Source organism: Hippichthys cyanospilos, chromosome 1 (genome assembly GCF_059441005.1).
Source record: "Hippichthys cyanospilos isolate Australia breed blue-spotted pipefish chromosome 1, RoL_Hcya_1.0, whole genome shotgun sequence".
Lineage (NCBI taxonomy): Eukaryota > Metazoa > Chordata > Actinopteri > Syngnathiformes > Syngnathidae > Hippichthys > Hippichthys cyanospilos.
Window position 1 is genome coordinate 35,804,272 of NC_142369.1, and position 14,299 is coordinate 35,818,570.

Consider the following 14,299-nt stretch of genomic DNA (forward strand, 5'->3'; position numbering starts at 1 on the left):
ACGTGTGCGTAGAAGCAAATGTTTAAACTAATGTTGCAACAATAAAAAGATTTGAAGTTTCAATGCTTTATTTTTTTGACACAGCTGAATATGAATTAGTCGAAAAGCCCTAAAAGTCACCATCACTATCTGACACCAAAGCGCACGTCCCATTTAACTTGCGGACGTCTGCTCCTTCCTTTTTGTCATTTGCACAAACATCCTCGTAACTTCCACGGGTAGCCATCTTTGGATTTGTCCAATTTGTTTGAAATGGAGGTCTCCAGAAATGCTTTGCTGAAGCTTTCTTAACCCAAGTGATGCCTGCCGCGAGATCAGTGTGTTCTGCGCCGTGTTTCTACCCCCACCTGGTGATTCCCACGGGTGCCATGCCAATGCGCTTGCATTTTTGTCTTGAGTCAAGTCAAGCCATTTTTTCCTTCTCATAATGGGTCAAAGTCCACCGGAAAAATTCTCCACACAACCTAATTGTTGACAACAAAGAGGCAATAAGGTGGCTCTTGACGAAAGTACATTTGAAAGCGTAAATGCGCTAAACCAGATGTATATGATATCAAATTAGAGGTACTGTGTATATACTGTAATGATTTTAAGGCTCAGAAAGGAAATTATTTTGCATTCCAATTAATGTTATTCAAACACAGATATGGGGATAAAATTGGTCTGGTTTTGAGTTATATATAGGTACTGTTTAAGTAGACTCGCCCAAGTAGACTCGTGGGTTGGAAATGAGGGGGAAAAAAAAACAAAACTTGACTTGTACACTGAGAAATACGGTGAAGAATAAAACATATCGTCTCATGGTTACTGCCCGGTAAATGTGTAGTTTCACATATCATTTTAGTCTTCCCTGCCTGAAAGGAGAAGCAATAATTACTGCAGGCCTAAGTAAGCTGAGCGAGTCACTCTCTCTCTGCAGTTGGAGGAATCCAGAGACATGACACAGTCCAGTAGTGTATTTTCATTTCTATGTTTACTAAACTGATATCACATTTGATATCACTGAAAGAGTAACGATTTAAATATGTTTTTGGGTGCTGAACTGTATTTGCCGCCCATCACTGGTTATTGCTTAACAAAAAAAAAAAATGTGGGAATTTCTTGGATCTTATTTTGGGCATGTATTTTTGTTATAAAATGAATGTCTGAAAATACAAGTACAAACCAACAATGTGAGTAACTCACCTCTTGAGGTTCCACGACACAGTAGTGGTACAGGTATTGGTTGAGAAAGATACCCTGAGCCTGGTTCTGGTTTTGATACTGAGCACATAGCTGGCGAACCTGATTGTAGTAAATAGACCCTGAGGACTGGGCAGTTGGGTTTACAGCCACCAGATAAACAATTGTGGCAATGATCATCAAAAATGCCAAGATGGCACAGATGATGATTGTTACTAGATAGAACTTTGATGAGTGAGCAGCTCTTTGTCTGGACACAACCAGCACAAAAATGATGAGCACAGCTATAAAGGTGATGGCAGCGATGGCGATGATGAAGCCTTTTCCAGCTCTAGGATCCATTTGTGTCGTTCCTCCATAGCCACCATAGGAACCGCCGATGCCTCCTCCATAAGCACCTCCATAACTGCCGCTGTATGCACCACCATATGACCCACCGTATGACCCGCCGTAGGAGCCAAAGCCTGGGACCAAGCCGGTGCCACCGCCCAGACCAATGGCGTTCATATCATAGTCCCAGGCAAGTGTGGATGCCACGCAGGCAAACACAGCTACACACATGATGATTATCAAGATACAAAGTATCTTCATCACACCCGGAGGTGAACTCCAGCGATAGAAGTGAAGCATCTTGTCTGCTGGATGATAGGAAAATGCTGGGTTGGACATGAGCTCACTATGCCTGTATCTGTTACTGTGGCTGCAACAAAAAAAAGACAGGAATTAAGATTTTTTTTTTCAATCAAAAACAACTGAGGATGTATTGCACGTTGTAATAGTAAAATGCCTAAGGTTTCCAGCATGCCAAACAGACGAGTCGATTATAAACACACATGCCATGGACACTCCTCGGATGTGGACATATAATAGTCAGCTCGTAGCTGACCAAACAAGACATAGCAGTCGGTTGACAGCTGAAAATGATGGAGCACTATAGTAGAGTGGACCCCCGTGTTACAGCATCCCTGTCTTACGTTTTTTTCAAGTTGCGATGTGGAATACTGAGTTTTTTCATACCCTCTTTACGGTATTTTGCCAGCTTTGCGACAAAACAACTGTCATGATCCTAGGGGGTGGGCTGTATTTGTGTTTTGTCTCCATCTGCAGGCGTTTTTAGGTAATTGCACTTATTTTCTGTTGCCGACGGAGATGCTGGTCTGCTATTGGTTAGCCTCACTTATTTCAAAATGGCGGAATGTAAAGCTTTTTCTATCGCGAGTGGTTACAAAACCTTATATATAGTGCTTTTTACTGCTTAATTCAAACTTGAAAAGGGTTAGTCATGGGTCCAAAGATTGCTAGTGATCTTTAAAGAGAGAAGTAAGAAGATAATTTATATTGCACAAAATTGGAGATAATCAAATACAAAGCTAGCCTAGCCTAGGCTGCCCTTAACTAGGGAATATGGGCACAACAAGTACCACTCAAAAGTAAAAAAAAAAAGTCCTTTCTAGATTTTTTATTTGTCATGTTTTCTGATTGTATACATGTATATTATATCTACATAGCGCTTACTATACTATTTTGGTACCAATTTTTAATATGTATGTACAAGTTTGATGTTTTTACCTGGGGTTCTAAACGCATTAGCAATTTAACATAGGTTTGAATTGACCGCTATACGGTGAATTCGCCTTACAAGCCTTACGAGATTAATCTCGTAACACGGGGACCCACTGTATTCATTATTAATTCAACAATGTAAAAATGATCCATGTACTCAATTGGGGTTTTTGGTTGTGAAGGAGGAGGTTTCAAGTTCAACAGGAAGACATAAGGCCATTACAATCAATCTAAATGATGGAGGGGGTGACAAGTTTTCATCAGTGCAAGCCCATAAAACGTCTTTTCTGAACAAATGTATGTCCAAATTGCTGCTTTAAATATGAAAAAAGTACTTTGTACTTGTTTTGTGTAGTTTTTTCAAAGCATGTATTGAAGGAGTAAATGATAGTTTTGCAATTATAATAATGTTAATAAAATTCAATCATGTGTTCATCATCAGTCGTTCCTTAAATGTGCCTTTGTTGACTGTTGGCTAAGATTTTCATTTCAGTGCTCGGCCCACTGTCAACAATGTAGCTCGTGTTGTCAATTAACCATCTAGTACTGCAGAAATATATTGCTTTTTTTTTTTTCAGACAAAATACAGCCCATACTGCTCAATGTATCCACGTGACTAAGGCGTCAAAAGTTGCCTCTCGGTTAAACTTTGCTCGCAATTATTTCTTTAAGATTCCATGTTAGCAGGGCGATGCCAGACCCCAAAAAGCACACCAAAAAGTCCACTGAAATGAAGAAGGGAGATTGGAAAAAAAAAAAAAAGAAAAAGAAAAGCACCTTTTTCCAATCGCTATTGTTTTCATCACTGCTTCCGTGATTATCAAGTAGACAGTTGTCACAACCATGCCTCCAGGAAAACAGTGATCCCTTGCTACTTCATGCGTCAATTTTTGCGTCTTGGTCTTTCGCAGATTTTTCGGGGAAAAAAAAAGCTACTGTATTGTATACAAGCTATTGTATTGTGACGGTTTCTTGAATGCCAGACAGACGAGGTAACTATAAACGCACTTGCCACGGGTCGTCCTCGGACGTTGAACTACTGCAGTACACATATTTACTTAAGTCGTAAATGATTAAACCTTGTACACTGTACAGTAAGTGAACAGCTCCCCTTCTCTGAAGTCTGGCGCAGCTGCAGTCATATTAGAAGCGGCCTGGACATTGAATTAAAGTCAAATCTGTACATGATCAAACATGACAACACTGGAGAGTTTACACTTGAAATACCATTTTATTATAAAATAAATCTAGGTAAGACATTTACAACGGTCTGGTGAACGTCGTCTTTGGTCCTCTGTCTGTTGACAACATGTGCCAGGGTGTGTTTAAAGAGTTACACAGCACATACCTGTGGAGTTGCAATCTACTCCCACCCCAACTCCCTCTTATACACCCACAGGGACATGCCGTGTTAGTCATCAAACGCACCCACATCAAAGGCACACACATTGTCGAGGCAAAAAAACAGGAGCAGACGTTTACCAGACCGTTGGAAATCTCTTATTTAGATTTCTTTTAAAATAAAATGGTATTTCCAGTGGAAACTCTCCATTGTTATGTTTGATCATGTACAGATTTTACATTAATTCAACGTCCAGGCCGCTGCTAATATGACTGCAGCTGTGTGAGACTTCAAAAGAAAGGGCTAACTGCTCACTTACTGTACAGTGGTACAAGGATTAAGGTATAAGGTTTAATCATTTAAGATTGAAGTAAATATATGTACTGTAGTAATATTTGTCTTAAATAATATGTATACCATGAATACTTTTTATATTTAAAAAGAAAAATACATTTCAAAAGCGGGGGTACTACTTAGCGGGTTTTACTTTTCGCGGGGGGGGGGGGGGGGGGATTCCCTTCCCATCTCATCCCCATTAACCGTGAAACGAGGGATCACTGTATTTTCAAAATAAAAGCATACCAAAGCCATATATGTCATAAATTCATATTAATGGTACAGTTTATTTTGAAGCATTGTCTGGCTTTCTCACAACGTTTGGCTGTGTCACTATAATATAGTGACCTGACATGCAGCACATTATCTCGTGCTATATGTCTAGTTGCACTTTTGGCCCAACAAACTAAAATAAAAAATCTTGACCCATAATAGTTAAGTGATATGTCGGTTGAAAATTACAGAAAATTGTTCATATTATTTGCACCAAAACCAAATTCCCTCTAACAAAAAAAAATCACTTTTTCATCATTAAAATACCAACATTTTTCTCATTTAAAAAATTCTTCTTTCATTTTTATCCTTTAATTTCTTCATTTAATGACCTGTTTAAGTCTGTCTTACTTTACTTTTATTTTTCAACAAAAAATACAATTTGCACCTTTTCTTTTGTTTCTTTGTGTGATTTAGACTTTTTGACTAATTCATAAAAAAATGTTTTTTTTTTCCTGTAAATTCTACGTTTTGTTTGATTAAAGCTGATTCAACATTAAACTGTTCCTCCTACCATTATAAAACACCCACGATAAAAAAAAAAAACAAAACTGATCAAAAATTTCTGACGTACCATCCTACCAGATAATCAATGTGAAAAACTCCCCTTTTCAACATTTTCACCATTCACGTCGGCGGCGGCTCCTGCCCGACCGATTGCCCTTGACAGTCCCGCTTGCCCGACAACCCCCCCCCCAGCAAGCCACTCTCATCAGCCTCCATCTCAGCAAGTATGTCACGATAAATAAATGCTCAGTTGCTAAACCCACATACCTGTGTGTGCTCTTGGGTCCTCCATCCAGTAACCCTGACAGTTCCAACTTTAAACTGTTCAGATTATACGTCTGAATGAAAAACGTTTTCACAAATGTTTTTACATCACGTGGTTTCACCTTTAAAATGTTCATATTATCCCTAATACGCAAAGAATCCCACTTCAGCATTTTCACCATTAAAAAAAAAAAAAAAAATTAAAAAAATGAAAGTATAATATTGTTTAGTTTTTCTAAAGTAATTAATGCATTTAACAGCCATTCCTACCTAAAAATGTTTTTCTTTTCCACTATAATACAAAAAAATTAATTCTCACTTACACTTAATGTATCATTGTCATCACAAACCCCTTCCCCCCAGGTGGCGCCCATCTTGGTCAATTTATTAGGTACACTCAATACTCTATATCAGTCGTCCCTAACCACCGGTCTGCTGCCCGGTCCGTACCAGTCCGTGGAGCCACTGGTCCACTACTGTCTGTAAATTGTACTTTCTTTGTAAGAATGTTGATGTATGATAATATGCCCAACATTAGTTTGTCTGTTCATCAAACTTGTGACTGTGGATAACATGCTAGCTAATATTAGTTCTTATCTTCATCATGTTAAATAGTGCTGCACTGTATGCGTTTAGCTCGTTTGCATTTTCGTCTGTGCCAAGTATTTCCCTTGAAATGAATAGCTTTTGTAATTCAGTTTTATGATTGACTTGGTGAAATTTGCATAGATTTTTGTACATTTTGAGCCTCCCGGTCTACAGTAAAAATATCAAGCAATGACCGGTACGTGGAGATAAAAAGGTTGGTGATCACAGCTATTTACTGTATAAACCAAAGAAATATTATGTGCATATCTGCTGCCCTAAAAGTGAGGGCATGTGTTTTCACTTACAGACAAAATCTATCATATTATAGAAAATATTAGTACACTCACTGTTTGCTGCCACTTGGCTGGTATGGTGGGATGCTGATTTTATCGCCCGGCATAGTGAAGTCCACATAGAATGCACACTAAAACAAAATCACACATGTTCACTTAAAAGGCAAATATTTTCTTTGCAATAAAATATTCTATATGCCCCACCAGTCTACATATGGTATTTTGTTTAATATTTCTCTTGTGGAATAGGAAATAAGTGGATTAATTCTCTCATTTTCATCAATCTTTGACTACTGCCCTTTCGGCCTATACTCTGCTGTCTGGTTTTGACTGGCTAATGTAAGCCAGCTAATGTAAGCGCAATGTCACGGCTCACCTGTTTTCTGAGTTTGGTCATGTGACATTGATTTAAGTTGACTGCAGAAGGCAGTACAAAAAAAAATGGCAAGACCCTGAAACCCATGAAAGTCCATGGATTTTGCTTACTTCTTTTTCTACAAATGCAACAAACAATATGGCAACCTCGAGTTACATTTTATGTACTACCTTTCAAGTAACGCACAAATTTGTGGGAGAAAAATTTACCCCATTTATATACTGTAGTCAATATATAAACAGCAGTGGGTGGCTGTATTTCCAACTAGGAAATGAAACGGTTGGTTACTTTAAAGCCTACTCTTAGTTCACTGTAGACAACAACAAGAGTGCGGGCATTTGTTTAATCTGCACAGAATGTATAGGAGCAGTATGGGGGCGATATGAGGGTATACCTTGGTTAGTGATGTCACCAAGCGGACAAAGCGTTGCACTGTTTTCCCAGATCGGGGTAAGACTTTTTGGTGTGACCTGAACTTATTCTTGGTTAGAAAATTGGACATCCAAATATGTTTTAAAATTGAGTATGTCTTATTTGTTTGTTTTTTTTATGTGATTCCTGCCCAAAAAGATTATGTTCTTAATCTTGTATGTTTGTTGGCCAAATTCCATATACATGCCAGCAAGTTTGCCTAGCAGAAACCAAGTTTTGTTGTCTTCATATCATATTTGAGAGCCTACCTGGACACGTTAAAGCATTGCACAAACTCGAAAGCTGTGAAAACTAGGACTTCTTGTGAAAATTTTAATTTAATTGTTGACTAAATGGGCCTTATTTTTGTTTATTTATTTTTCTTTACGTATCTTGAGTATGCTGTGTTGTTCCTGTTGCTTATTTGTTGTTGCTCAATTTCGACATTTGGGTGACTGAGTTGTTAGAATGAGTGGCACTTGTAAATAAAATTAAAAAAAAAAAAGTTTTCCCAGATTGGGTGGGAGTGCAGCTATGGGCAGGAATTCTTAGAGTTGGGTCAACAACAAAGGAAAATTACATGTTGGGGAAATTGATGGTGATTAGCATTGCAACACGGTTAACCCCTGGGTGTCTGGGAATTTTTCACTAGCCTGGCCTTATTGTCATCCAACTTGGGCTGACTTTGAAATGCTCACAACATTGTCAAATATATATTTACTTCAACCCCGACCCACATACAGTGGCTTGCGAAACTATTTGGCCCCCTGATGGAGTCCGCAAAAGACCTGAGACTGGGACGGAGATTTGTCTTCCAACAAGATAATGATCCAAAACATAAAGCAAAAGCTACAATGGAATGGTTCACCAAAAAACATATCAAGGTGTTAGAATGTCCAAGTCAAAGTCCAGACCTCAATCCAATTGAGAATCTGTGGAAAGAACTGAAAACTGCTGTTCACAAACGCTCTCCATCTAACCTCACTGAGCTCGAGCTGTGTTGCAAGGAGGAATGGGCAAAAATATCCGTTTCTCCATGTGCAAAACTGATTGAGACTTACCCCAAGCGACTTGCAGCTGTAATTGAAGGTGGCGCTACAAAGTATTAACTCAATGGGGCTGAATGATTTTGCACGCCCAATTTTTCATTTTTGAATTTGTTAAAAAAAGTTTCAAATATTCAATAAAATGTGTTCCACTTGATGATTGTGTCTCAATTGTTGTTGATTCTTCACAAGAAATTAGTTTTATATCTTTGTTTGAAGCCTGAAATGTGGCAAAAGGTCAGAAAGTTCAAGGGGGCCAAATAGTTTCGCAAGCCACTTTATATATAAAAAAAAATGGCAGAAGGAACCTATACCCCCTTTAAGTAGTTGGATCAAAATTTCCCCCAAGGGTTAAAAGCTTCAAAAAGTTGGAATTACCATGATACAGCCCCTTGAAGTGTTGCATTTCTTCATAAAAGCAGATTTTTACTTATTTCATTATCACATTACATTTTTAACCACACACTGCTTAAAATAATGGGCAAGTGTACTTAATTTTGTGGCTGGAATGGATGAATTGCATTTCCATTATTTTCAATGGGAAAATTAGAGTTAGAGGTTTAATTGAGGTTGTAACGAAGTGTAAGTTACATTGTGCCGTGTAACGTGGAGGCACACACAATATAGTATTGCAATGAAAAAACACATCTAGACATCTAGCAAACTGAATCACGCGTGTCGTCACAATCTGAGCTATGCTCAATACCCATTCATCAACAAATTTGCTCAGACAATTTACCAAATAAGTAGCTGTTGTCTCTTGTAACTAAATGTGACAACATAAATATTAGAAGCACCTGGGAATACTATGCAGCACTGATACCACAATACTACAGTATACTGCGAGCATAATAATGAACTGTTAAATGATTGTGAAACTATACTATGAACAACATAGAACATCGCTGTTTTGTCACTAGTAGTAAAGCAGTAATACAGATTGATCCTCACAGGTTAATGCCCTATGGAGTTCAAGTACCTCATAGCAACACAATGTGAGGACCCTCTGATGATGGAATTTGTCATCTTCATTTAAATAACCTTTTACCATGCCCAACATGTGTCAATTTTTTATTTAATATGACCAATTTTAATAGGACATGAAAGCTGAGTGACAGTACTGTTGAATCTGAGATAATGAAAAAACAGTACTACAGTACATATAGCATTTGCATGAAAGCATACAGTACTGTAGTCTGTGTGTACAATGCATTTTCTTTTACCTCAAGACAGCAGGTCTGAATCCAGTTTGCTGTTGTTTTGATATTTTAATCACGCTCATAAAATCACACATATGGGTAATGGAAGACATCTTGTGCTCTAGTTTCAAAGCAATTAGATAAAGTAAGTTTGTGCTCTGTGTGGAAGTGCAAATTCATACTTATAGAAGTCGATTGGTACAGATTGTTCAGGATTAACCCTTTCCAGGGCACAGCGGCTGCTTTTGTCCGAAAGTCAAAAAAAGCAAAATGGCCGAAAGCGTCCGTAACAAACGCAACCCTAAATTTTTCTAAAATCCTGAAAATTCTTCCCTGATTAGGTCTTAAAAATAGAAAAATGTGTGGCTACAAGTGTATTTGATACTTTTCAGTCACTTAATTTTTAACTATTATAATTCACTAAACAATTATAATTAATTTTAGAAAATAAAACAAAGGTCAATTTCCCCCCCAACGGTTGCTGCCAATTATTTTGTCAAAAACTGCATTAAATTTCCTGGCTTCATGGCCTCATTAGCAAGCAATTGTAGACACAAAATGCTATTTTACAATTTAAAAAATTATTACATTTTTAAAAATATATTAAATTGGTTGAATTGGTTGCTTTATTGAAGAATCGTGAAGACTTTCACAATTTATTATAAAATAAAATGAAATGAACACAAATGTCTAATCAGTGTTGGGAGTAATGCATTACAAAAGTAATTATTGTAATGCATTACTTTATACTGTAACGCGTTAATGTAATATATTACACACAAAAAATTGTAATATTGTACTCATTACAAATGAAAGTGAAGAAATGCATTACGATTTCTCCCCCCAAACTCGGCAAAAACACTGCCAGATTGGAGGAGAAAAGTCTGGGGCAAAATGTTTACTTGATGATCTACTACAGCTGGGTGAATATGGACAATATGTACACAAGATGGACATACATCACTTTCAGGTCATCAGAGATAAAGACAAGAAAAATATCATCGCTGAGGGATAACACTTTGACACCACTTTCCACAGTGGATTCACCAGTACTGTATTTAAAAACCTTGTCAGCAAGATCCCTGTCGCAACTAATAATAATGACAAGGTAAGCGTACAAAACTCATAATAGCCAGTACGTTAAAACACCTTAACAATGTCGACTAGCTGCTAATGTTAGCTCCACCGAAACCATCTATTTTTGAAACATCCATCCCTAAGCTTGCCAACTGAACTTGAATTTCAATACAGTACTGTGAAGGGAATCATATATTAGGTTGTTATCATTATGTGCTTAGTTCATTGTTACCCATTTATGCAATCCTAGTTCATCTTGACCCTGTCCTTAGATAGAGCTGTTGACGCACGAAAGTGTGAGCTGGGACCTTGGCCCAGCTGCCGGTGGCGCCCGGCTGGCTCTCTTGTTGTGTCTTGTAATCTGCTATGCTTTTGCTCAATAAAAGCCAGGGGGGGACGGCTGGGCAGTGAAAACTAGCGTTGGAAGACCCACGAGTTACATTTGCCCAAGCTTTTTCCCTATGCCCGGCATAGAAAAGTCAATCTTGGCTGGTCTGAGTTACTCTTTTTGCTGTTTAAGCAGCTAGACTTGTCCTAGTCTTCTTTTCTGAGATTTCTCTGACAAGTACTAACACTGAAATTGTGAAATGCACTGTTTTTGCCTATGGCATAAACAATGCATCACTATGGTGTGAAGCTAAGTAATAAAGGGATTAAAATACAATAAAATAGTGTCCTGTCTTTAATGGTTTACAATATATCCATCCATCCATCCATCCATTTTCTAGAGGCGGTTATCCCCACAGTGTTCGCAGGCTTGCTGGCGCCTATCTCAGCTGGCTTCGGGCAATAGGCGGGGTGTGGCGGTTGGCAAAGAAATACCGTGCATTCGCCGGAAGAGGGCGGTGTTGTATTGAAACATAACCTAATTTTGTTCTGTTCGATTTCTATATTTTGTATTTCGGTTGAAATGGCAACATATTATTTCTAAGTCCACCGGAGCAATAGTGTTAATTTATGGATGATTTTCAATCCGTCAGCTAGCAGAGTTTATTTAGGGTTGCGAAAGGGGCTTCTGGGAAAATCATTAACGCAGCTCTCATCAAGTCAGACGCGACGGCACGCGCATATTCATTGAAGACATAAAGTGTTTCCAGCTTTGTCTATCTTTAGTGGCCCAAAGTGGTATGTATGAGTTTGTTTTATGTTTAAATACATATTATGTTGTCCGTAGCTGACATCTCTTTGAATGTGTCAGTTCTACGGTGTGAACTGTTGCAAACAAGTGCACTCAGTAAACATCAGTACGAAGAAACTTGGTGTCTTCCCCTTTTTTTTTTTGGACAAAGCCGGCATACGGGGGACACCCTGAACTGGTTGCCAGCCAATCGCAGGGCAGACAGAGACAAACAACCATTCACACACCCAATCACACCTAAGGACAATTTAGTATGTCCAATTCACCTGCCATGCATGTTTTTGGAGTGTGGGAGGAAGTGGGCTCGGGGAGAACATGCAAACTCCACACAGGAAGGCCGGAGCTAGGTGGATTTGAACCGGGACCTTTGAACTGTGAGAGGGACGTGCTATTCACTGCGCCAAAGGGCCGCAATTTACAATACAATACAGATGAAATTATTTGTACTGGTTTTTGGCTTAAACTAACCTTTTGCTGGATGTGTAATGATGAGCTACAGTTACACGTAGAAAATCCATATTTCCAGTTATATAAACATAATATAACATAATATAAACATAATGCAATAGTAGTGCAATGCATTACATTTCAAAATACAGTAATATTATAATGCAACTACTTACATTGAAATGACAGTAATAAGTAATTAATAGTGTATTACAGTTTTGAAGTAAGTTGCCCAAACAATATCTATTATAACCCAATGCTATGTCTTTCCTAGATGTTATAATGGATTCTATCTACGTAGGTAGACAGACAACACACTATCAATGCACTACCAAAAGCGATCAAAGGCAGGGTAAAAAAAAAAAAACAAGACTTTGTTGAAGAAGGCACAAATCTGTAACTGTTAAAAGATAAACTAAAACACTTCAAAAACACCCAAATTATTCACAGACCCATGGGGGTCTGTGAAGTAAAGAGTTGACCAAACTTTTACAAGCAAATAATCATCACTGATCCTACATCATCAGTCTGATTTCAATAAACTACTGCTCCTACTGTTGTTTGGTGTGAACAGAAATTCGTGGGCCACGCTCAAAAACCTCGGACCAGGCATTGTTGCTATTTGAGGGCTTTTTGGTCTCAACGCCACTTAAGTGGCTCAAAAAATTGGATCAATCTCTCATTGAAGTAAAACACAAGTTCAATATAAATAATGCAATGGCAATGTCCAACGGCAACACTTATGCTGAACACAACAATTTAGTAAAACATAAATAATGTGACCAAGATCATTGGACTCTGGATCTTTTTTTTTTTTAAGTACAATCCTCTGAATTGCAAATACGTTTTGATTTTGTAAGTCCTCCTATGTAAACAATGTATGTATGAAACAATTCTTTTCATACATTCAGCAAAACAAGACATTCATTCCATAGTTTAGACTTAGAAAACATAATCAACATTTTAGCTTACTCTCTTCTTATGTTTTAGTCCAGTCATTTCCATAATTCTGCCACATTCCAGTACTAAATCTGAAAATTTCCCTGAAGCCCACCAAAACCTCAAGAGAAGAGCCTATTAATAGGGTCAATAATTCTCAAATGAATCATGTATGTGAACAGGCATGCATAAAAAAGAGATCTTGTTGGTAAATCCAATTCACTCTACTAACATGAAGAGTAACTTAACCATTGAATACTAAACGGTCAACAAGAAAATGTCAACATTAAATCACTGATTTACACATTCCAAAACATTGATTTTGTATATTGTAATCATTCAGATTCAAGTGTCTTTGATAGTATCATGATGTTTGAATTTTACTATTAAACAAAAAAAATTGCAAACCGATGAGTTAGCTAACACTTTCATTTGCTCAGTTCATCCAGTCAAGTGATATGTGGCATTAGGTAGTCATCAAAATAAATAATTATTTTTTCATGTAAGTATCTGTGAAATCCCGTCAGATGGTAATGTCTTGTTTTTAACTACTGTGTCAATGTATTAATCAAAACACAATTCTGTGCAACTGACAGTTGCTTCAAATTGAAATTTCTGCACATGGTAGTAGGCCAAAACCAATGCGCACCACGAATATCAACAACAGCTCAAAAATTCACCTTCTGATAATTTAATGGGCGTGAAAATGGCATATAAATCATTTAGCAGCTAATTCAACAAAGCAAGAATAATACGTAAGGTCATCATTCAGAAACAATCAAAATGACTTTTATAACTCACCTATCAACGCGATATATACGATTGATCCTAATGACGTTGCGAAAGTTGCTGTGTACCTGGAAAAAGAGGCTTTTAAGGCGTGGGCTACTGTGCTCATGATACTTGCTCCTCCTTTATACAACTGGACTAACCTGTTAATCCCCTGTCTCATCAACACAAAAGCACAGTGCACTAGTCCCGAAACAAAAACAGGTTTGCATCCCACTTCCTATAAATCTGCTATTCAGAGCATATATATATATATATATATATATATATATATATATATATGACATTGTTTTTAACACACACACACACATATGAGATAAGGAGGCGCTGTGGTGATATATATATATATATATATATATATATATATATATATATATATATATATATATGGACTACTAGCTACAATATAGCTAGTAATATAGCAATATATATATGGACTACTAGCTACAATATAGCTAGTAATATAGCAATATATATATGGACTACGAGCTACAATATAGCAGTATAGCAATATATGTATGGACTATGA

General features: G+C 37.5%; 1 protein-coding gene across 2 annotated transcripts in view; it reads right to left on the reverse strand.

Moving 5' to 3' along the window:
• Window positions 1-13,891, reverse strand: part of oclnb (occludin b) — a 30,371-nt gene extending 16,480 nt beyond the window's left edge. Inside the window, exons 1-3 of one of the 2 annotated variants that reach the window (XM_088419879.1) lie at window positions 13,783-13,891; window positions 6,403-6,479; window positions 1,186-1,882 (exon numbers count right to left, since the gene is read on the reverse strand). In XM_088419879.1, coding sequence (XP_088276005.1) covers window positions 1,186-1,882; window positions 6,403-6,455 — 750 coding nt within the window. In that variant the 5' untranslated portion in view covers window positions 6,456-6,479; window positions 13,783-13,891. Of the gene's footprint in view, window positions 1-1,185; window positions 1,883-3,522; window positions 3,754-6,402; window positions 6,480-13,782 lie in introns of those variants that run through there. The other variant, XM_088419871.1, reaches the window with a different exon arrangement.
• Between the last annotated feature and the right edge of the window lie 408 nt (window positions 13,892-14,299).